This window comes from Melozone crissalis, unplaced genomic scaffold, assembly GCF_028551555.1.
Source record: "Melozone crissalis strain CALT ecotype California unplaced genomic scaffold, PUWL_Pcris_2 ptg000016l_1, whole genome shotgun sequence".
Taxonomy (NCBI): domain Eukaryota; kingdom Metazoa; phylum Chordata; class Aves; order Passeriformes; family Passerellidae; genus Melozone; species Melozone crissalis.
In genome coordinates, this window is record NW_026535794.1 from 55,102,869 (window position 1) to 55,126,960 (window position 24,092).

General features: G+C 41.9%; 1 protein-coding gene across 3 annotated transcripts in view; it reads left to right on the top strand.

The window, feature by feature from the left end:
- Window positions 1-5,035: 5,035 nt before the first annotated feature.
- Window positions 5,036-24,092, top strand: part of AMPH (amphiphysin) — a 123,888-nt gene continuing 104,831 nt past the window's right edge. For all 3 annotated transcript variants that reach the window (XM_054273546.1, XM_054273544.1, XM_054273545.1), the window contains exon 1: window positions 5,036-5,214. In XM_054273546.1, the coding sequence (XP_054129521.1) occupies window positions 5,146-5,214 (69 nt within the window). In that variant the 5' untranslated portion in view covers window positions 5,036-5,145. The remainder of the gene's footprint in view (window positions 5,215-24,092) is intronic.

The following is a 24,092-nucleotide window of genomic DNA, read 5'->3' on the forward strand; positions in this document are numbered from 1 at the left end:
ATGAGAGAGACTAATTGTTACAATGTTAATTTTTATTGTTATGAAAACCAAAAGGTGTGCATTTCTAGATAATACTGTAAATACTAGGAATTTTGTAAATGTACTTGATGGGAAAGAGAAAAAGAGGGGTATGGAAAATTGCACGTGGACAAATAAACTTTTTAACTGAGACTGACTTTTCTTTCAGGGAAGATCCAAAGGATGTTCTACAGAAAGTCTGTCCCTTTTACCTGACAGTTAAAAAGGAAGATATTTCTGGTTCTGGCCTGTGTTCTTCTGACTGAGATGATAAAATGTGCCAAGCACATTTAAGTTCCAATTTTTCAAAAGCAATTTTCAATGATCTTTTGATGCTGACCTCAGATAGACTAAGGAAGCCTGAATTTTGGCTAAAGTGATTGGTACTTATTGTGTGGTGTGTGTCTTTCCTATTTAGGTGGAATAGCTCATGTTATCAGTACAGTTCTCCAAAATTCATCTTCTATGTCACTCACTGTGCTTTTAATCACAAAGAGCATTGGGAGGAGGCCAGCCAGAGCACAAGTATCTTGATCAGCATTCATTCCTAATGCTGGAATCAGTACTGTATGCACAGCCTACCAAGGCACTGTTGCCATCTAAATGATGAATAGAAAACCAATTTCTTGGCACAGGCCCCTTTGCAACAGGTCCAAATTGCCAGTTATCCTCGCTGAGGGAGGGAGGGAACTGCGGATCCTTGCAGCTCTGTCCATGCTGAAACTCATTCTTGGATCTCAAGAAATCTTGTCCTTCTTTTCCCCCTAGTCTTTTCCTTAAGTTTGTATTTTATTGACACCAACCGGGTAAAAAGTAAAATAGGCTGGTATTAACTAAGTGATATTTAGTTATTCACTCCTCCTAACCCCACCTGCTGATCCTAAAGGATTTTTGATTTCTTGTCATGTCTTCTTATCTACTTGCACTGCCTCATACCTGAAAAGATTCACCCGAAGGCAGCAGTAATTCCAGGAATTCTCCCTCCAGAAGTTTTTTTTCTATTTGAAGTTAATTTATCTACTTCCTGTGATTTCAGGGAAGAGGACTTGGAGGAGGGAAGGAACACAACCTCCTCCCCCAGAAGTCCAGCATGTACATCCATGTCATGGAATTAATCTCTTATGGAAACATCCCTGGTGCTCATTGTGTGAGCGAGCTCTGCAGCCCTTCATTGCTCATACTTTCCCACCTAAAGCTCATTTTATGTCCTTTCGGAGCCTGGGGGGTCAATCCAGAAATTTGCTGATTGAAGTCAGCAGGACAGACTTTCCAGAGTAACAAAGTGAGGCCATTGCTGAACACCACCTACCTGTATGTAGCTGTATGAAGCCAGATACAGATTCAAATCATGAAAATTTCAGATTCAAATAATGAAGTTGAAAGCAAAGGGTACCTTTCAGGTAAAATGCTTTCCCATGATGTAACTGGTGTTCTGTGTTGGAATGTAAGTACCAGTTCAACATATGTTAGCACTTTAATGGATGAGAGGTGTTGATCTGAAGGTATGGAAATGAAGGAAAATGTGAAAAAAAAATTAAAAATCTGTATTTGTATTCAATAAGAAGAATTTTAATAAAAAATAAAGGTCTAAATATTAAAATATAGAACATGTATGGGTTTTAATTTAGGATGTTTATTAAAATTTTCCTAGATTTTTACAGGATTTAGTACTACATTTATTTTATGAAAACATTTTTCTTTTGATGCATGTTTTCCACTGTGTTCCTTACTTTCCTTTTCAGTGAGACAGACAGCTCTGCCCTCTCTGACTCACATCCAAAAGTCAGCAAGACTTACAGAAACTGCCCAGATAATTTAGACAGTCTTTTGCTGCCCATTACATGCTGACCTAAACCACAAGTATAGTACCAAGTTGTCACATGTAAAAGATTTAAAATTCAAATCCTGCACACCTGAAACCTTTCATTTTCTCATGTTTTTTTCCCATGATTGCTATTCTATTAGTCCCATCTCGTCTTGTATTTTTTCCCATACGTTCTGCCTCCCCAAATCCACACTGCAGTGTGACTTCAACTCCCAGGCTGCCCTGCAGTATCATTTCCCACTCCAATTTTCCACTTCACCGAATACTAAAGTGGTGTGCTTATAATGGGGATGTCTTTAATGTGCCATGTCTGTAGTGCAAATTCTGAGTGCCTGTATGCTGTTATTTGTAAAGGTGCAAGTCTCTTGTTACTCTGCAGCAATTGATATCTGTATTTTAATTATTATTGCAATGGAGACGGCTGCAAGATACCTGCCAATTTTTTCTATCATCAGTATTTTAAAATTTACTCCTATGGACCAGTGTCTTTTAATTTTACTGCTTTACACAAATGAAGAGTGATCAGAATAGCAGAAAGGTTGCAGGAGAATGGATTGCAAGTAACTTTGCCGCTGATGAGTTGCAGCTGTTCTAATTACCAAAGAGGAGGAGCAGCCTTGCCCTTAATGGGTCACAGCTATGTCCAGTGTGGATGGGTGTTACAGAAGAGTGGGGTAGCCAGTTGAGAGGAGCGTTCATTGTGAGGACAGTCAGGGTCTGCTGGTGAGAGTCTGTTGGCTGTGCTGTGAGGAAGGGTCAGGTGGTTGTAGAAGGGACAGGAAGGATTAGGTTTGCTGCTTGAAGAAACAAGCGTCCCATCTCATTTCTACCTCCAATGTGAGGTCTACAATGACAAAATGTGTGATGAGAAACCGTGTTGTTGATGAGCCAGAAATTATCCAGATTTCATCTTTTTCTGACTAGCATTTTGGTTGAACAGGAATCAACAGCTGGAAAAAGTGGTGACATAGCAGTTGTACTTACATTTACTTTCTTCTCTTCCCTTTTAAAGATTTTATGTTGAAAAATCACCATTCCCTTAGGAGTGTTTTTTTTATGAATGACTGCTATTCAGGAGGGAAACTAAAGTAAAATTTCATTTTAAAATAGCACCAAATAAACAATTACAAGAAAATAGAGAGAAAATCGGGTAAATTGTAAAAGGATTATTGATTTTTAAATATCATTTATTTCAGATTAAAGCAAGAACAATGCCCAGAGGAAAATTTGCTTTGAAAGACATCTTAATGGAGAAATTTTCTCTGTAGTATTAATGACAATAAATGTTATATACAACAGACAGAGAGTATGAAGAGAACATTCTGATCATTTGCTGATAATTACTTTCCAGAATCTAGTTGATGGAGAGCAACACACACACACTGATAAACTAGCTGGTGAAAAAGCATTGGCTGTAGTCAAAGGCCATTAAATGGGGCAAAGCCAGTGCAGGTCAACTGACTGAGGAGGAAGAGACTGGCTGTCTGACTAAGTACACATCTTCATTTTCCTCACCTACTGGCATGAAAAAGCATTTTTGGGCTTGGTGATGAGGGTTGTACTACTATATCAGACAAAAGGGATCTAAAAAGCACAAGAGAGTTTCCTCCCTCCCTCTCCTAACCCAAAGGAAACCAAATGCACTCTGTTCTGCCAATACTTCCTACCTTTGTCACCCTTTGGTGAAGAAAATGCATGAGTCATCAGTTAAGAGCACTTCTTTTCATGATTTTTTAAAATCACTCTTAAAGTAGTGGAATTAGAAGCCAAACTGCCCAGAAAGAGATACTCTGAAAATGTGAAAAATTACTTCAAAGAATTTGGGAGCCCTATGCACACTGAGATTTTGTTTTTTATCTTTCACCAGTTTAACAGCATTGTAAGAAACTATCATAATCTTTTAGACAAAATTATTTCCTTGATTGCTGTGATATGTTTTCTTTGGTTTTCTGCATTAGTTTTGGGTTTGGGGGTTTTGGTGTGATTACTTTTTTCTTTCTAAATAGTATTAACATGAGAATTAAGTAAGTACCTACTCTTACGAAACATTACTACTGCTGCAGTTGGCATGTTAAATCAACTTCTTAATAGTACAGGAAAATGTGTCAGGCACATGTGGGACAGCACGTGTCAGAAATACATAGGCTCAGGAAGCACAGCTGGACTCACTAAATGTATGAGACATGTTCTTTTGGCAGTAGAAGACCTTCTGATCTGTGTTTTGAAAAATCAATGAAAAGTATTATGAAAATAGGACAGTTCCCTATAGAAGGATACAGGCTCAGGGTAAGAGAGTTGAGTTCCAGTGTTTTGCTTTGTCTTGCTTTGCTTTGCTATGTTTGCTGCTGGATTTCTACTCTCCCTATCAAGGAACTCTACACTTGGGCAAACAACAGAAATAAATGCCATGAGTGAATTTGGGGCTTGGTATCAAGGAAGGATGACTTTGCCAACCTTGAGTAACTGGTGCTGCATGATCCCTAGAAGATTTTGGGGTGCTTGAGTGTGAGGGAGGACAGAGATTTTTTTTTATGACCGCCCTTCAGTTTTGACTTGAAGTTGTAATTTCAGAAATAAGATCAAAACCACAAAACCAGCCTGGAACCAGTTTACTGCTGTTGGTTGCTATACTGAGAAATGAGTGAGGAATGGATAGGAGGAGGATGTCGAGAGCAGAAGAATGGCAAGGCAAGCGTGGCACATTCAGCAGCACGGGCATGGTAACTGCAGAACAGCTGATGGTGGTGCCGGGAAGCCCAGTCCAGGCCGAGCTGGGGAAGCAGGTCCCTCAACCACAGCATCCATTACTGCATGTGATGCTGCAGCCCCCAAACCAGGGAAAAGTGTTAAAGGAGCTCGGACCTGGGAATGACTCTGACTTCGTGGAAACTTCTAGGGAGTAAGCAGGTGCCTATGGTTCTCCGGCTGTACAAGGTGGCTTGTGCCAGTAGTGGACGCAGCCATCAGCTGCGCTTCTAGAAATCCTCATCCCCATTATCCCTCTGGATATGTTTTACTATCTAGAGGAACTGCCTCACCTCCAGCAGACACCGCTGCCCGCCCTGCGGGGTCCGACAGCCGCCTCCCCGGGGCCGGGGCCGGACCAAGGCGGGGGACCCGCGCCTCACCTGAGGCGGCGGCGGTGGCCACGCCTCTCCCTGCTGTGCCTCTAAAGCCCTCCTCCTCCTCTTCCTCCTCCTCCTCTCCATCCCTCCATTCCTGCCTCGCCGCTGCCGCTCGTAGCTGCCGGGCTCTGCCTCGCCCGCCTTCTCTCCCCACCCTCCTAATCCCCACCACCAGCCATGGCCGACATGAAGACGGGCATCTTCGCCAAAAACGTCCAGAAACGCCTCAACCGCGCCCAGGAGAAGGTGCGCTCCGGGGCGGGGGAACTGCTGGGAAGGGGCGGAGGGGGATGAAGAGCGCGGCGGCGGTGCCCGGGGTCCCCGGGAGGATGCGGCTCCGCTCGCTCCCAGCGCCCGCCGCCGCAGCTCCCCCGGTCCGCGCCCGCGGGGCGCCGGGCCGGGGGCCGCCGGCCTGGTTACGTAACTGACCCATTTCACCCAGCGCTGCCCCGGCTTCCCCCGGCCGCGGCTCCCGAGCGCGGGGCTGCGGCGCTGCGGGCGCTGCCGGCGGCACCTGCCGCAGGCCCCAGGCCGCCGCTGCTCCCTCGCCCTTGAGGCGGCGCGGGGCTGCCCGCGGGGGAGGCGCCGCTCCGCACCCGGCGTGGCCGCGGCGCTACCCCGGCCCGCGCGGGGAACGCGGGCTCGGTTCGCCTCGCCTCGCCTCACCGCCCGCCGCCAGCCCTCCTAAGAGGATTGCCTTTCCTTTAATATCCGCGCCGACTCATCCCCGGCTGCGGCGATCCGCCTTGCTGCAGCCGCGGCGTGACAGACACCGCTGCGTGTGATGACAGCTGCTGCGGCTTTGGGGAGCTCCTCGGGATGTCATGGGGCTGGTCGAAATGTCCTGCAGCTGACAGCTTGTGCTGCTTAGGACAGTCGGTACCGATTCTAGCGCTATCGTAGCCTGGAAATGACCAACGGGCGAATCAGGGAGAATTTGCAGGAGTTCCTGACCAAAGACGAGGGCCTTACGGGCCACTTTTTGTTTTGTTCATCTTCATTAATGAAAGCTGATAGTATAAATGTTCCGCACAAATAGCTCCTGTGTAGCTGTTGGGTATCTCAAAACATAATCATAGATACAGATATTAGGCCCAATAGAAAAGCATTTGTGTATGACTATGTGTAGCAGGTGTGTCTGCTGTTAGTACAGTTTGCAATAAAACTATTGCCAGCATGAGTTTTGCAGACATAGTTGTCAGTACGTGTTGCAAGTCATCTCTTTTGAGGGTTAATAAAACCTTTATACCCCTCTATCATATACCCTGTATTGTTATGCAGCTTAGGGAATAGGGCTCTTGTGAATTAAGAAAGATTATTTTGTTAGCATATTTCTTGTATTTCACTGCCCATAAATCCGCACTTTCTTTCTGGACACACGTTGAATTCTGTGGAGCTCCAGCAGCAGAAAAAAAATGCAATAATTAATATGTCTTATTCATAATTGAGTTATTATTTAAGAATCTAGTAGTTGAGGCTGTCACAGACTAGTGATTAATTTTCCCTTTCAAATACTCCTGTCTAGCTCACCAGGTTATAAAGTACTAGACTTTTCAACACCAAAGTCATGATGTGTTTCCATTCTTGCAGGTTTGGATAGTAACTGTTTTCAGGTAAAACACGTAAATCCTCTGTAATAGTTCAAAGAGATCTGATGACTTTATGGTGTGATTGAATTGACTAGAGTTCATAGTTGGAGTCGAGTCCTAAAAATACTGTTTGTTTCCTTGTGTCTTTGTCAGTATGGTTATGATTAACCATCTGGAAAAGCACTGGTGCAAGTTGTAATCACATGTACTGCTTCAAGCTGTGTCTGTTCCAATGTGTGGAGTCCTGCTCACAGAAATGTGTGGGCATACTAGAGAGAACATCTTAATGTGAATATCTGAGATACCCCGTACTTCCCAAAGACTGTTCATGCACCAGCTCCAGGACAGGTGCCTTGGGTGCAAATCAAAGATGCTGTTGGGCTCTGACAGATGGTCTGCTCCACCTCCACTTTGGTGATCAATCATGCTAACAAGGGGGAAATTTGTCTGGTTTGACTTTCATGTATCAGTCAGGCATCTGGCAATTTTGGCTTCCTTATAGTATCTGTGGTGTTAATTTCTTATGTCAGTGGTCTGCAAGTTGCTTATTTACAGGGTTATTCACAAGATATTAGTGGGTATAGTGGTAATTTCTTATGTCAGTGGTCTGCAAGTTGCTTATTTACAGGGTTATTCACAAGATATTAGTGGGTATAGTGGTAATTTCTTATGTCAGTGGTCTGCAAGTTGCTTATTGACAGGGTTATTTACAAGATATTAGTGGCCTTACACAGTCATAGTACTAGTGCTCTGACAGACTAGGTCACAGTACCATGTAGCTCTGTATACTTGCCTCCTCCTTCTTGGCCCATGTGTTGTTATTGCATGAGCTGTGCATGTATACTCTTTCATGTCTCTGTTTTTGGTTAGCTTTGAGTTCATGTATGTCTATACAACATAAAATCCTTCATTATTTTTGCTGAAACTTTACCCCTCCCCAAAAAAATACCAACAGGCTTCAAATGGGAACGATTGAGTTTTGTTTATTTTTTCCGGGTACTTGATGACAACAAGTAAATTTTGTCTAGGAGTTGAAAATGTATGATTTTTCTGATTCTTGATGGTGTGAATAGGATGGCATTGTGACAGGTGTGTAATATCACACTGGCTTAAAGAGATTTTAAATACATTGAGTTGTTTTTATCTTGATGCTTATATTGGATTTGTGCGCCTTAAGTTTACTGAATGTATTCTTATATATCAATGCTTTTATAAAGCATTTTTGCATTGCTTTTTATTATTTATTGATGCAACAGATGTATTAAAAATATGGAGTGGCTCTAAAACATAGACCTTCATTTTGGATTTCAGTAAAGCTTTTGATACTGTCTCTCACAGGATCCTGCTGGATAAAATGTCCAGCCCACAGCTGGATAAACACATTGTGCAGTGGGTAAGCAACTGTCCCACAGGTTGCTATCAAAGGGTTACAGTCAATGGGGTGACAGGCTGGTGGGCTGTCACTAGTGGGGTTCCTCATGGCTTCACCCTCAGCCCGGCGCTCTTCAACATCTTCGCAAATTACTTGGACATAGGACTATAAGGGATTCTAAGTAAGTCTGCAGATGCTAGAAAACTGGGAGGAGCTGTTGACTCCTGTGAAGGCAGAGAGGCCCTGAAGAGAGAACTTGACAAATGAGAAGGCTGGGCAATCACCAAACATATGAAATGCAGAAAGGGCCAGATTCTGGACCTGGGATAGGACAACTCTGGATGTATGGACAGACTGGGGAACAAGAAGCTGGAAAGCAGCCCAGAAGAAAGGGACCTGGGTGTCCTGGTCCACAGGAAGCTGAATGTGAGGGCCAGGAGGGCCAAGCATGTCCTGGGTACATCAGGCACAGCATCACCAGCTGGGCAAGGGAGGGGATTGTCCCCTTTGCTCTGCACTGCTGCAGCCTCACCTTGAGTCCTGTGGGCGGTTTTGGGTGCTACAATATAAGAAAGATATTAAGCTATTAGAGAACACCCTAAAGGAGAGTTAACAAAGGTCATGAAGGGCCTTGAGGGGAAGTTTCAAATATGAGGACTGGATGAGGTCACTTGGTGTCTTCAGCCTGGAGAAGAGGAGACTGAGGGGAGATATTATAGTAGTCTACAACCTATTCATGAGGAGGAGAAGGGCAGACACTGATCTTTTCTCTTGTGGTGACCAGTGACAGGAGCTGACAGAATGGCCTGAGGTTGTGTTGGGGAAGGTGTAGGTTGGATATTAGAAAAAGGTTCTTCCCCAAACGGTGATGGTTGGGCATTGGAGCAGGCTCCCCAGGGAAACAGTCACAGCACTAAAAAAGTTCAAGAAGTGTTTGGACAATGCTCTTGGGCACATGGTGTGACTCTTGGGGATGGTCCTATGCAGACCTGTGAGTTGGACTCAATCCTTGTGGATCTCTTTGAATTCAGTTTATTCTCCAATCTCTGATTCATTTATGTAAACTATTTTTCTAATAATGCCACCATTATCTTCAGTATCTTGCTGTCTAGGAGAAATTTTAGTTGTACAGTGTAGGTAGTGTGTGTGTCTAGTCACTATTTATATGACAAAAGCTAAATAACTGCAAAATCTCATATTGGCCAGATCTTGTTCTTGCATTAGAAGTGTTAATCTAAGAATTATTTGGAAATAATAATTGGACACTATTTTTCACATCATCCAGGTGATGGTGCTTTATGAGGTAGCATATGTGCCCTGGCACCCTGATTTGAATCAGAGTGTGTCATCTATTAAAATCCTCTGGTCATCACATTTCTTCAATTACTTTTGCCTCAAAATGCAGGAAGTGTGGACATGCTGAGCTTTCAGCATCTGTTAAAATCTGCCAAAAGTCAGCTGAATTATTCCATCCAGGTGCAGAATCCAGCATTTGGTTGGTCTTGCTCAGCTTCATGTCACTGGTGACTGCTCAATACTCCAATCAATCCAGATCCCTCTGCAAGGCAAAGCCTCTTATCCCATGGAAGAGTCAGCAGCCCTTCCCAGTTTGGCATCATCACCTCACTATCTGCACATTGAACTGCAGCCTCCAGATCAGTGATGGAGAGACTGAACAGAGCTGCCTCTAGACCTGAGCCCTGAGGAACACCACTGGTAACTGGTCACCAGCCAGATGTCCTGTTTGCTGCAATAATTTGAGCCCTGCTCTTCAACCAATTCTTCACCCAGTGCACTGCATACCTGCTCATCCCACTGTTGGAAAACTTGCCTGGAAGGAGGCTTTGAGGGACAGTATCAAAAGCCTTTCTAAACCCCATTAAAACTGGGGGTATAAATCCTGTGTCTTCACTTCGTCCAGGCAGATGTGAAAAACACCAATCACTTGTTTTTAAAATTTTAAAAGTTTAATTGTAATAAAATGGTTATAAAAATAGTAATACAATTAGAGTAATAATAATTTGGACAATTTGAATTGGGACAATATGAGACAATGGAGACAAAGAGTTATGGACGTCCGGGTACCTCTTTCTGGGCAGCATGTGTCCGAAAAAAGGACACATGTTGACAAAGGATTAACTCTTAAAAACAATGGCCTATTGCATATTTATACACTTCATACATGATGCATACATTCCATTCAAATATAGAATTCTGTCTGATCATTGTCAGCTTCTTCCTCTGAATCCTAACAGCGCCTTCAAGGCAGGAAGAAGTTAATTTCTTCTGATAAGAGGGCAATAAATTCTTTTTCTCTGAAAGATTTAGGTGTCCTGTGGCTGCTATCTCGCTGTGAGTCCTTTCTTTAAAAAAAGTATCCTAAATAGCATAGTTTCTATTGTAACATTTTTTATAACCTAAAACTATATTTAACACACTACTTAAGAGAATTAATACAGCATTACTTTCTAACACAACACATACAATATTCATTTTAATATTTGTGAAAAGCCAATCATAAAATACATGCATTTTTCACACAGATGACCTTATTGTAGGTGGTTATTAAATTAAACAAGACTTTCCCTTCCTGAACCCATATTGTCTGTGTCTAATAATTGTGTTGCTTTTCAAATGTCTTTTAATAAAGCCCAGTGTGATTTTCTCAATAATTTTTTCCAGGTACTGAGGTTAGACTAACATGTCTGTAGTTTCCTTGGTCTTCTCTCTTGCATTTTTTGGAAACTGGTGTAACCTGGGCTACGTTTTAGTTGGTGGGGCCTCTTAAGACCTTTTGTAGATGATTGAGAGTGGTGGTGTTGTAATGTCTGCTACAGTTACCCACAGTACTCTGGGGTGAATCCCATCAGGGCCAATGGACTTATTGATATTCAGCTGATAATAATTGGTCCCTTTCAATTTCAATGTCCATAAATGGAAAGTTGGTGTTCCTGTACTCACTCATTGTCCTCTGAGAATTGGACAACCCAAGGTAGCAACATGGACATTAGTTCCCTCACAGAGACAGCTCTTATGAGTGGCCTTTGTCCAAAGAATGTTGGGTGGAGGGGTGATGGCTGGTCTGTGACAGGTAAGGAATAAACCATAAGACATAAGGGACACCCTCATGTCACAATGTCATCACCCTGTAGTGCAGCAGTGCCTTGGAGGGGCACGATAAAAGGGAGCATCCTCCCATGTTCCACTGTCAAAGCTGGCCTGGAGCCAGCCCACAGACATCTAAAAGGAAGTGCTTGAGGAGACAATGGAATTACTTTGGAGGAGGCTAGGGGCAGAAAACTGGAGGCAAGGCCAGCTGCCAGTGGCACTCAGCCTTTGGGGAATACATGCAAGCCCTTCAGAGGAGAAGAACCACCAAGCCCTAAAGGTGCCTGAAGCTGTCTGGCCTTTTCAGCTGCATAGCACTAGTAAATTCAAGTGAACACCTTGAGGAGCACTGCACAGCTCTGTCCTCAGCCCCTTGTGGAGCCAGGGGCAGCTGCTGTAAGAAATGGGATGCAGAGAGGTTGTTAGGGGTCCTAGGGTTTTTTACATCCACTGGTGCCCTGCTAGGATTCTTGACCTTCAGGTTGATCAGGCTGAGGACAGTTGGCCACTCTTGGAAGCCCCAAGATGGCTCCAGGTTGAGGGAGAATAGGGTTTAGGCATATCCTGGAAGGCATGACTAGATTGTGCGATGAGGAGTGAGGCCTTGGTCATGTGCTTAGCAAATAGCTGATTACCAGCAATGGCATCATGAGAGAATTTTCCCTTGGGTGAGATTGGCACTGGTTCATAGGGGGAAGGGGGAGAGATGGGGTTTCATTCTTCTGCAACACTGAGCATGACCACTGCTCAGCGCTCCTTCAGTCCCTTTTGGCTCGGTTGCTGCCTGCTGCTCATGCCCCATGGGCTGTCATGCCCTGCAGCCGTGGGCAAGAAGCTTTCCAGACTCTCAGGGTGGGCCCCAAGGCTGGCCTGGGGGTTGCTTCTTGTCCTCCTGTAGCCCTGGGCACAGCTCCTCTGGGCCCCTTGACTCCATTCTTGCCTGCTGCCCTCACACCTCCAAGGCACCAATTGTGCCCTGGCTCTCTCTGCCTCTCTTGCCCCTTGCAAGCTTGGAGTGGGGCTGAGCTCTGTTCTTCCTTTCGCTCCACTTTCCCAGGGATTCTTGCTTGTTCAAAACAGCATGTGCTTGGAAGGGCTCCAGGCTTGCTTCCCCATCCAGACCTGACACTTTTCAGTTTTCCTGCCTGCAACATAAGCACAGGGCAGGCACAAGAGTGCTTTTCATGCATCCCTGCCCTGGCTGGGAAGGACAGCAGTGAAGCAAGCTTTGGAAAGCAAGATTGCAATGTGCCCATTATTGATATGTGTCATCCTTTGGAAAATACCTCATGGTATCATGCATCTTTTCTTCTGACCTGTATGTGCTGCTGCTTTCTGTAGCTCTGCCATTTTCCTTTTCCAGACTACAAAGGATGTATTTTCAAGTAGGAAATGCATCAGCCTGCTCCTGGCTACACATGCAGGTCCCGTTAGTGCTTGTGAGCATCAGCTCTGAGACAGATGGAGAAAATAAAAATTGAAATAATATCCTGCTTCCACTTATAACCTGTATGTTATGTGTCCTTGAATGTTTTTTGGACCTCAAAACCCCCTGATGTGTCAGACACAAATAACAGTCTCACCATCATTTGACTCAAGGTGCGTGCAGGACAGAGCAGTTGTGCCCTGTCAAACCAGAGCTCTGCATGACAAGGCCCGACCCAGGTCTGAGGGCTGCAGCCCCGAGAGCAGCTCTGCAGGGCAGGTCCCAGCCCAGCCAGGAGACAGGGGCAGAGATGGGCACACACACAGCAGGGCTCAGCCAGGACTGAAGGTCCCAGGCAGAGCTGGGACACGTCCCTGGGCCCTTGGCAGGAGGTGTGGGGCTGGGGGTCCCAGGGCAGGCCAGTCCCAGCCACTGAGGCCTGTGAGCACCACCAGGGCCCTGTCAGGACCAAACTTCAGTGCTCCTGTGCTCTTCTTCAGACACTGGTGGTGGGACACTGGAGACAGAGTATTGGGCCAGATGGACCTTCCCTCTGAGGGAGTGCTGCTGTCCTCAGGCTCTTGTGTTTTAGCATGTTTTTGCAAGGGAAACAGCTCAACAATTCTAAAAATGAATACAAAGTGAGGAAAAACAATCCACCAGAAGACGAATAGGTATTTCTCGGCTCTTGAGACATTTGCAACCATTTAGATGAGAAGCACATCCTGCAACAGACTAATCTTTGAGCCTTGCTGGTGCAAATGATATGGTGGTTTGCCATCCTGTGAAAACCTATCTTAGTTGAACACTGATGAGTTTAAAAAAACCACGACACTTGTCTTTTGCAAATTTGTGTAGATGGTCCCTTTATCTTGACATGATCCACAGCCCTGACCCCTCTCAGAAGATACACACCTCCTTCCCACAAGGTGACAGAGCCAGTGCCTAGGCTGGGAGATGGTTATGGGTATTCAGTGCCTTCTGCTAGTGCAGGGCTGGAAAGAATTGTCTTTGGAGATTTCCCCAGTGTGTACTGGTAGGGAAAGGAGCAGGTAGGAGAAGACAGATTTGAGTAGAATAAAATAGTTTCATTTAAACAGACCTACAATACTCATCCAGTCTCACTACCAGATCACTTCAGGGCTGACCAAAAGTGAAAGCATGGCCTTAAGGGCACTGTCCAAATGCCTTTTCAACACTCATAGACATGGGTTCATTGACCACCTCTCCAAGAGGTCTCTTCCAGGGTTTGACACCATCTCATAATAAACCCAGCTGGTGCTGTCACAACATTTCCGAAACTCAATTTCAGTAAGGTTTGTTCCTGGGCATTTCTTGCGTAGCTTCTGAAAATCAAGCTAATGTGGTTTTGGTGTTTAACTTTTAAGCCAGTAATATATGTAGTTTCATCTGAAACTTAAACCAGTACATACTCCAGTTTATGGGAACTTTGGAGGCATTACAAGGGTTGTAAAGGAGGAGATTCTATGAAGGAAACAGTAAGCTTCCATTTGGAAGGAAATTTTGTGGTTCTGTACAAGTTCTGTTCTGTAGCTAATAACATCTGCTCTGAGGCAGGAGATAAGTATGTGGAAGAATATTATTGTGAAAGGCATGCTACATCTATTACAGCTGTGCTGACCTGCTTGCAATGTAATGACATGGTTCTAGCAGCCTCAGGTTCCTAACAGCCAACTACTGTCTAATGATTTAAAATGTTGGCCACACAGATATTGTAAAATGTTTTGTACTGAAGTCATTACAGCATTATGACAGGCCTTGACATTTGGGGCCCTGCTGGCACAAGCGCACACAATGAGGAGGCAACTCCACCTCTGAAGAGCTAATTCTTAATCTCTGTGTTTATAAAAAAAACAAAAACAAGTCAAATCATTTCTCATATGGATAGATTGGTCTAAACTATGCAGACAATATTTTTCTATCTTCAGGTTCAAGTATAATGAAAACTTTAATTTCCTTTTTAAAATTTCTCTTTTTTAAAAATAGAAATTATAGGAAGAATGGAGTGCAGGTGGTCATCTGGCCATCCTACTAAATGAATGTGGAATCAACTGTACTTAAAATTATTCCTCAGGAATTATTTTCTTGCCAGCCTTTTAAAATTTATAATGGTGGAGATTTTGCAGGTTCCCTAAATTGATCTGTACCTTTGCTTAGGCCCCTCCAGTCAGAAAGTTCTCTTCTCATAGAATGTAAATGTCTTTTTTTGCAGTTCAAGTTTCCTTGTTGTAGAGGAATGTGTTCTTTCTTCTTACCTCAAAATTTAGAAGTGTTTTTCATCTTTTGTCAGCATTCCCTCTCATCTAACTGGAGTTATCACTTGACTCTTTCAATCAGGTGAAACAGTAGCTCTTAATAAAATATTGATTGCTTTCACTTATTTTAGTTTCTAATGTACAGGTTAAAAAGTAGAGGTAGATTTTGGTTTTCTGGGTGCAAAGCATGAAAGAAAGGGGAGAGAAAACCCCCAAGGCTCCTTCCTGTTATGTTCTCATATGATATTTTCCCTGCTTTGTAATCTTTGTAAAGTAAATCTATTTCTTCTTTCCCAGTTTTCCCCATATATGTAGTATTAACCATGATCCTGCAAGTTGTTACATAATACACTCTTTCTCATTGTCACTCAGTTTCCACAAGACAAGGAAGTGCTGATTCTTAAGTGTTAGGGGGGGTCCATAGCTCTGTGTTCATTGGCTGAAGCATTATTACTATCAAGGTGGCCTCATCCTCTCTTCTTGCTTGACAATTTTATCTTTTCTCTCTTATTCTTTCTCATTTCCTTTTTAGTTTTTTAGCATGGGTCCCTTCCTTTACTGTTCTCTCTAAACTTCACTTAAATCCTGTCTTAAAAATAAAGTATTTTTTTTTTAAATCTGCTAAATTGTTTGGTTTGGTTCTGGACTGCCTTCTTCACTACATCTTGCCCATCTAGCAGATCATCTGTTTGGCATTGTTATATTATCTAAGACCTAATGTTTCTGACAAGGACTGCCCCATGGTAGCTGTCCGTGGTCTGCAGACACTGCACAGTGGATGCCACCTTCCTGTTGTGATACTGTTAAGAGTGAGACTTTATGGGCACATAGAGGAGAAATGCTGAGGTGGTGATAACCTGTGTATCTGGAAATTGCTGGAATTTCTGGTCTGGACTGTTCACCAGTGCCTGCCTCTTAGGATGTGCTCTGAACCCTGGTGCAACCAGTTGTTGTAGATGGCAAAGGGTGAGAGAGCAGTAGATGAGGGCAGGAAAGGAGAATACAAGTTGCTTTTCACCTCAATGGCCGAAGTTTTATCCACTGGCTAGGAGGAGCAGTGAAGAAAACTGGCCAGATCTGTCATAGCAGAATCTTTCAGTGGAGATAAATGGCAGAGAAAAGCAGGCTAGGTGTAAGGTGGGGGTGAGCATGGAGAGGAGAGCAGCATGCCTGTGCTTGCCTTTCCTGCAACACACCTGTCCAGGCTGTGGGGAGCCTCTCTAAATGGCATATCAAGCCAGTGTGGGATGATGGACAGTATACTGATCTTGGGAGAAAACAAAAATAGTGAAAAATGCCCTTTAACATATTTTTTGCAGTTGCCTATGTGAATAGGATTGTATCTCCCTGAACTCGCCTAAAGATGGCAGGATTTAGGATTTTTCACTTGCCTAAAATTTACACAGGGGGATTCAGCCCCACCCAAAGCCTGATCAGGCAGCAGTCACTGCCTGCTGTGCCAGTCCCCTCACTCGCCTCAGGGATTGCAGTGTGCGGGGAGAAGGAGTAGAAGAAGGTGGCTGTGCTGATCAATACAGAGGGCATCTTCTCTAGGGAGCAGTTGTTTGGTTTAGTTCATTGGGCTCTGCTGCAAACTCAGCTGCTAGGAGCTTCCAGTCCAGAGGTTTCAAGTGCTGGGTCACTCTTCCCTAAATGTTCTGTGGCATCAGCATCAGTGCTGTGTGACGCTGAATCTTTGCTGTTCTCGAACACTAAATCATTTATTCCAGACTTAATGAGTAGCTAGCTGGTCAGCAGTGGTCAGAATGATAAACCAATGACCAACTCTGGAAAGCAATTGTGTCATGTTTGGTCATGTTGAGTCTCTGCTAATTGGAATTTATTAATCTGTTTAAGAGGGCATGGTAAAACTTAGGCTGCCATAAAGACACATGGAACACATTTCTGCTTGTGCTGTGAGAAAGCTAAGTGGGAAATACCCTGTTCCTCTTCCTGGTGGCTCTACCTTTCCCTCTGTTGTCTCAATAATTATTCTTCATTATCTGTAGGACATTAGCACATGTGAGATTCTGCAGAATTGAGGACAAAACCAATTACAAGTGAATAATGGTATGGACAAGCACTTAGTTGGTCAAATTCTATAGCCAGTTTCTCAGAATGTTGATAGGTTAGTGGGAATGCTCAAAGGCCCTTCAGTGGGCAGGGTCACAAAAAAGTCGGGCATCGTACCACACTTCAAGGCTCTGGGCTCAAACTCCCAGTGCCCTGCTACTACTCTTTATTGCTAAACCTTCTTTTTCTTACTACTTATTTTCTGACAAAAAGCTCCTGCTTACCCCCAGATAAGATCCTCTGCCTTGTTCTCCCTGTTTCTGTAGCAGATTAATTCCTTTGATGCTCCCTTGAAGTCTCAGCTTTCTCACTTCCTAACCCCACTTCTTTGTACCCACAACATTGCTAAATCTCTGATTTGTACAGATACAGAAGCCAGTGCTACAGTCTATGAACTGCAGTCTGTCCTCTTTATCTGTGATATGAAAGTGGAGAATATGTACACATGAGCCTGCACATGCTTGAAAGACACTGACTATCCTGCTTTTCCCAGGATAAATTGAAAAACACGCCAGGAGTTGGGTTTTATTTTTAATGGTTTTAAAACATTAAATTAATACAATAAATTTAAAACATTAAATATTAATACATTAGAACACTGTTTTAATGTATTTTTAATGAAGTAGAGGTTTGAGAAAATAAAAGTTACTAAAGAATACAGATAATCTGAATTTTCTTTCTAGATTGTGATAATTGGTAAGCATTAAAGTTGTGTCTTTATAGAAGTATAAGGGGTTAGCAGTATGTAGCAGAGGTAGGTGGTCATCTGTAATGCCATGAGAAAGTTATTTATACTGATGATTCATGCTTTATGGCTCACCAAAGCTCAGTTAAAGGACCTACATGTACAAGGGTTAATACATATTTAGCATTAAGGAAGGAGATGAAACACTGCATACAGAGAAGATTAAATGTAGGCAGTCTATTTCCTGTGGAGAATACTCAGACTGTGAGAGCTGAAAAATGACCCTGATTTTTCACATAAAATGCATGCATTAGTTTTTAGATCCAGGAAAAGGTTTAAAGACTTATTTGCATGTAGGACATGCAGAGGAATAAATTAAAATATTATATTCCTTTTAAACCTGCACAGATCTGTGTGTGGATGCTGTTGCTTATATTTAAACTAGGCTTCCTGTTGTTCAGCTTGCTATTGTAACTGTGAAAAATGCCAATCACTTGTTTTTAAAATTTTAAAAGTTTAATAGGAATAAAATGATTATAAAAATAGTAATACAATTAGAGTAATAATAATTTGGACAATTTGAATTAGGACAATATGAGACAATAGAGACAAAGAGTTACGGATGTCCGGGTACCATACTCAGCAGGAGCCCAAAAAAGGACACATGTTAACAAAGGATTAACTCTTACAAGCAATGGCCTGTTGCATATTTATACACTTCATACATGATGCATACATTCCATTCAAATACAGGATTCTGTCTGATCATTGTCAACTTCTTCCTCTGAATCCTAACAGTGCCTTTGAGGCAGGAAGAAGTTAATTTCTTCTGATGAGAGGGCAATAGATTTGTTTTCTCAGAAAGATTTAGGTGTCCTGTGGCTGCTGTCTTGCTGTGAGTCCTTTCTTTAAAAAAAGTATCCTAAATAGCATAGTTTCTATTGTAACATTTTTTATAACCTAAAACTATATTTAACACACTACTTAAGAGAATTAATACAGCATTACTTTCTAACACAACACATGTAGTATTCTATAGTATTTTAACATTTGTGAAATGGGAATCATAAAATACGCATTTTTCACAGTAACCTAAATCCTTGTTAGTTTTTGTGGGTGTTACCTTTTCACACTGATAAAGCCACCCTCTGCAGTTTGAATGAATTTTTTAAGTACAGAAGAGAAACTGCTGAAATGGATCTGGAGAGTACGAAATATATTTTTTTTCAAAATAATGTTGCCAGTAATTTTAACTATGGGGCAAATTTTAGTCCTGTAAAAATCATAAGGAGTGGTTAATGAGGGTCATCAGAAGGGAAATAATTTAATCGATTGCCTCATGTTTTTCAAATGTGTACTGAGAAATTCTTATCACAGGGGAGACAGAGGCTGTGGATGAAAGGCAGAACACAGAGGAAACAGAAGCCAAAGTTCATAGGTATACTGAGGCCTGAAGGCACACAAGAGCATGGCTCAGTCTAGAGGCAGATTGGTCTGGGGCAGGCTTAGGGCAGCCATTCCCATGGTTTATCTTGCTCAGGAGAGAAACTCATTGGGAGAAAAGTGCACAGTAGTAACTGAAGACAGGCAAAGGATGGTTAGCTGTTTCTACCACAGCATGGTGACTGCAGAACACATTCAGGAAATGGTAAAGGAGTGGATTCATACTGTGTGAGGCAGTGAGTGGGAAACAAGCACTACAGAATAAGGTTAATGTCCATGGTTAGCTGAAGGCCAAAAACAAGCAGTGCTTTGGAGATGCAATATGAATTGAAAATACAGAATTTGGATTTAAGGAATTGTGAGAAATTATCTGAAAAGCCTGTTTCAGAGAAGACCAACTTCACTCATATTTTGCAGAGTTGAACAGGATTTTATTCTTAACACCACCCTGGCATTATGTTTTCCTGTACTATCAATCCAAGAACATAGCTGTTGTAAACATAGTGTCACCATCGCTTATGCAAAGTTTCATATAAGGGTAAAAATAAACAGTAATTCAGAAGCTGGCTGAGAATCTGCATTGATTTGACAGCCAAGCTGAGAAGCAAATCAGGAAGAAATTCAGGCAACCCTTAGATGGCAAACACACACATGCCATTTGAATGGCATCTTAACTCCTAAACAAGTCACTCCTCCAAAAGTCATGACGTAGCACTTTCTGAAGGAAGATGGAGAGGAACAAGCTCCATCAAATATGGTTCAAATATGGACTGAAAAATATTTTGGATCGAGAACACATGTTTACAGACTGCAGGACAAATGCAAACTTGAGTACAGTGTGTTTTTCTCAGCATTTCAACTCAGATCATACTGATTTCTGTAGTGAGGGCTTTTTTCTGTAGGCCGTGTTTATCTGGAAAAAATATTTAAAAAGTATACCCCATGAAAAATGATATTTTAAAAGAGGCAGTGCTAAGAGGCACTTAGCAATTGAGATTGCTAAGTCACTTCTCTGAAGGCCATGTTTTTGTGAGCAATAAATAATTTTTCCCTCTAATATCCCATTTCCAGTTTGTCTCAAAGTACTTACACCAATATTGTTTTGCTAATGCCCATCAGTAGCCCATCCTACCAAAGCCTTACCATGGAGTATGTGATTAATACTGGTGTTGGATTGCTCAGTAGCATCTGTTATCAGAAGTGTTAGTGGGATTCAAAGTAGTCATATCAACCTGACTCAGACTTTTCCCTTCTGTAACTCAAAGAAGGATATTTTTTGCACTCCTTTATACAGAAAGATTCCTTACTTGCATATAAGCAGTCACCAATCAAGCAAATTTTATTACATATTAATGCATCTTGGAATCTTTTGCACATGGAATGGATCTAAAAAAGAAGGCAGTGTGAAGTCAGTCTCAAATGCCAAGCACTCACTATTCCTCCTCTCTCACTCTGAAGCACAGGTTATTTTCAGTTCTTTGGAGGGGTTGTTATCATTACACATTGAACAAAATAAACCCAAGATCACCTCTGATGGATTGTGATGGATCTCTGTCTTTTTTTGTTAAGTCTTGTGAAAAAAAAAAAGAAAATAGCAAAGGGCTGTAGAAAGGCTTTCTGAAAGTGTCACAAACCCATTTCCACCCTAAGATATGTATACTATCACATACCAACAGGTTATGTCTACATCTAAGCCAGCTTTAGCTATACCAGTAGTGAACAGGATGTTTCCAATCGCACTTTTACTTGCTGTACTAATACAAGTGTTAAAAATACAGTAAGTTTCGTCCAAGGTTTTTAGCTCTAGGACTTTCAACAGAGCTCAGTTCTCACTGCCTTTCTCATTTAATTTCAAGTTGTTGGTAAGAACATGCCTTTCTATGCTGCTAGCACTTACTCAATTGTGATTTGGAGAGATCCACATTGTACCCTTCACTTATCTAGAAATCATGACTCTGGGGAGACGCAAAGAGTACAGGTTTAGGTTCCTCAGGAAAAGCATGCTCTGTTGTCTGTATCTTATCTCCATCCAGTGTCTCCCCTAGTGAAATGAGTTCTCCAGGCCTTCATTTGGTGGAAGGTCCCATGAAGGATGGAAAGCGCCATGCCTGAGCAGGTGTATATCTCTGTGCCCTGCAGGAGAGTGAGTTAACACTTGTGTTCACCCAGATCTGCGCCCTGTACACAGTTTGGTCCTTATGGTATTAGCAAAGTAAGTTGTTGAGAGCACATAATTTTCCTATCCCTAACCTAATGCTTTTGTGCACAAAGTCTTTGGGGCCAGTCTAGTTTGACGCACAACAATAACATTGTTAACAGTTACAAATCAGGGACACGGAAAGGCAAACACTTGATACTGACACGTGGTCAGACTGTGCATCCATTGAAGTGAAAGAGAGTTGTCACTGGAATCATTGGGAAACTAACTGGACACTGCTCTGCCAAGGGATGTTGGGTGCAATGGGAAGCTGTTAGAGAGGCAATATATGGTTAAGATAAAAAACCATTGGGTAAGTTCCCTGCTTTTACCACATTTTCTTGAGGTTCCTTCTGTCCTGGATGGGACACACACAAACTTTTCTTTGTAGGTCATCCCACAACAAAATACAACTCCTATCTAAAGTTTTAGTAAAACATTTCACATGCTCTACAATGACCTTTTCCATATTATTTAGGTACTATGATTAAAAAAAAAGTCTTTCACATAATTTTATGCCAATATGGAGAGTAAGCACACTCAAATTTGATATAAATTGAACCCAAACATGGCTGGATAGCTGTTTGATGCTATGAGAGTTAAAGAACTCAGCCTTAAAGCACTTTAATTTATTATACAGTTAAGAACCTGTGTATGATTCCCACAAGATACTACTGATACGGGACTAAAGTGACACAATAGTTAACAAGGACCAGTGCCTTCATATGAGAATTTTAGTTTTAGTGGGGCTACATTTTTAAAATTAAAGGGAAAGTGTCTTAGTGTCTTTCCACAATCTAAAAAATAAGGAAGAGAGGACTGGTTGTTCAAATATGTATAAAAATCAACACTGATGTGTTTGACATAAAATATTTTATAGCTGTATTAGAAAAAAAAGACAAAATTGTGAAGATTCACAATTAGTGTGTCATATTTTTCAGAAGAGTATGTCTATTGTAGAATATAAAACCCAGTTACTCTTTATATTATGTAAACCTGAGTGATACTAAAGAGCATAATAATTTCAAAACCTTTTTGTTTTCTAAACCTAGATATGTGAGTGTGTATTGTTGCTTGGTCCATAATATCTGCAGTAGATAACTTTATCAGAGACATGAGAAAATGCCTGTACTCTCATCTGGGAATCTGACTGGTCTTTTGTCCTCTGACAAACATAGGAGTGATAGAGCTCTTCCTTCCTCACCCCTCAAAAGAAAAGACAGTGGTTGATATGTATTTCATAAATCTGGGGGATGATCCTTCATTGATTTGTTTGCTTGTGATTCATACTTATACTAAGAGGTGTTTTACTCTATCAGTGATCTTATGGACATATACGGAGCTATGTGGATTATTCCCATCTACTTATAGCAGGAAGAAATGTGCCAAAAACAGTGTCAACCAGCTTTCCACTAAGGCTCATTTATTCCATTTGCCTCTTTTGATGTTTTAAGTTGTTTCAATACAAAACCTTTTTATTTTTAAAGAATTCAGATCAGAGCCATGCATTAAGAAATGTCAGTTACATCCATCATAATATTTTAGGATTTATGCCTATTGCAAATTGTGATGAACTTGATATCAAATTGCTATAGTAGTAACATAGTGCTTTTAAAGATCTGATTTTACTCATGCCAGTTTTATTTGTAGCAGGGTGAGGCTCTGCAGGTTAAATAGAATCCAGTTCACTGTGCTAACACAAGATTTAATACTACAAATACACTCTGTACTGTCTCTGCATGGGCCTGGATTTAAATTGTAGCTCATTGTACAGCTTTCTGAAAATCACACTTGGGAAAATCACACTTACAGGTGTAGTAGTGTTTATACATATATTCTGGGGCAAGAGGAATTTTTACTTTGAGGATGTAAGAAGACGTCGTGGTATCCAAAGCAGTTATAAGCTGGGGTTTCTCATTGCTTTGAGAGAGTTTGCCTGGCTATGGCAGCAGCAAATCTATTCTGGGATCATAAATTTCTTGGTTGACCTTCTCTGTTTCACCTACCTATGGCCTGCATAAATCAATACTTTCAATTTGCTGATACTTTGAATTTTGTAGCTAATTATAACTCTTTCAGCAAATTTGAGTAAAGCTGCAAACTACTGCATCCACTTCAGGGGAGATGCCTGACACTGTATTGTGCCAATGTTTTGCAGGGGTTCACTTGTTCAAGCCTTTTTCTTGCTCCCCTTACAACAGCCCCCTTTGCACAAATAGAGAAGGCTTAATAGATCAGTCTGGGGCTGTCTGTCACTGGTTTTAATCTCACTAATTTTTCCTTGCCTGTTTGTACCATGCAGTTTGATTGCTCCCTTTCCTTCTAGCTCACATCAACACCTTATTTTATCTGTTCAACTTGAGTTGTGGCTGAATGTGTGCAATATGTAAGCTAGACCCAAACAGTTACCAGCCTAAAAGACTGGTAAAAAGTCTTTCTTCCCCTCCTTTGCTATTTTTCAGAATAAATGTAAACTGTTTATGTTTATTTGTTCAATTAAAAGCAACAGAAAACCCACAGAACCTCCCAGCATTGTCACAAGATTCAATAAAGGACTGTTTTATTCATATTTGAGGAAAAAACAAAAGTAATGTTGGAATTTTTAATATTACAAAATAAAATGACCTTACATGGGCTTTTTAAAAATGACAGCAATTAGTTGCTTCTCCTTTCTCCTTGTTGAGCATTTCTCAGTGCATTCCTCAATCACTGTACAGCCCCATTCCAATTCCTGCCTCTTCCTCTTATTTTAATTAAGATAAGCAAGTGATCCTTTATTTCAAAACAGAATAGTACGTAGAATAAAGTATGTTGGATGAGATCAGGGGATGGTGACTCATCCACCTCCAACTCAGAGCAGGGACAATCTCAAAGCTTGGGTAGGTTGCTAACAGCTGTGTCCAGTTGTGTCTTCACTATCTCCAAGGCTGGAGGTTGCCCAGCCTCTCTGAGGAG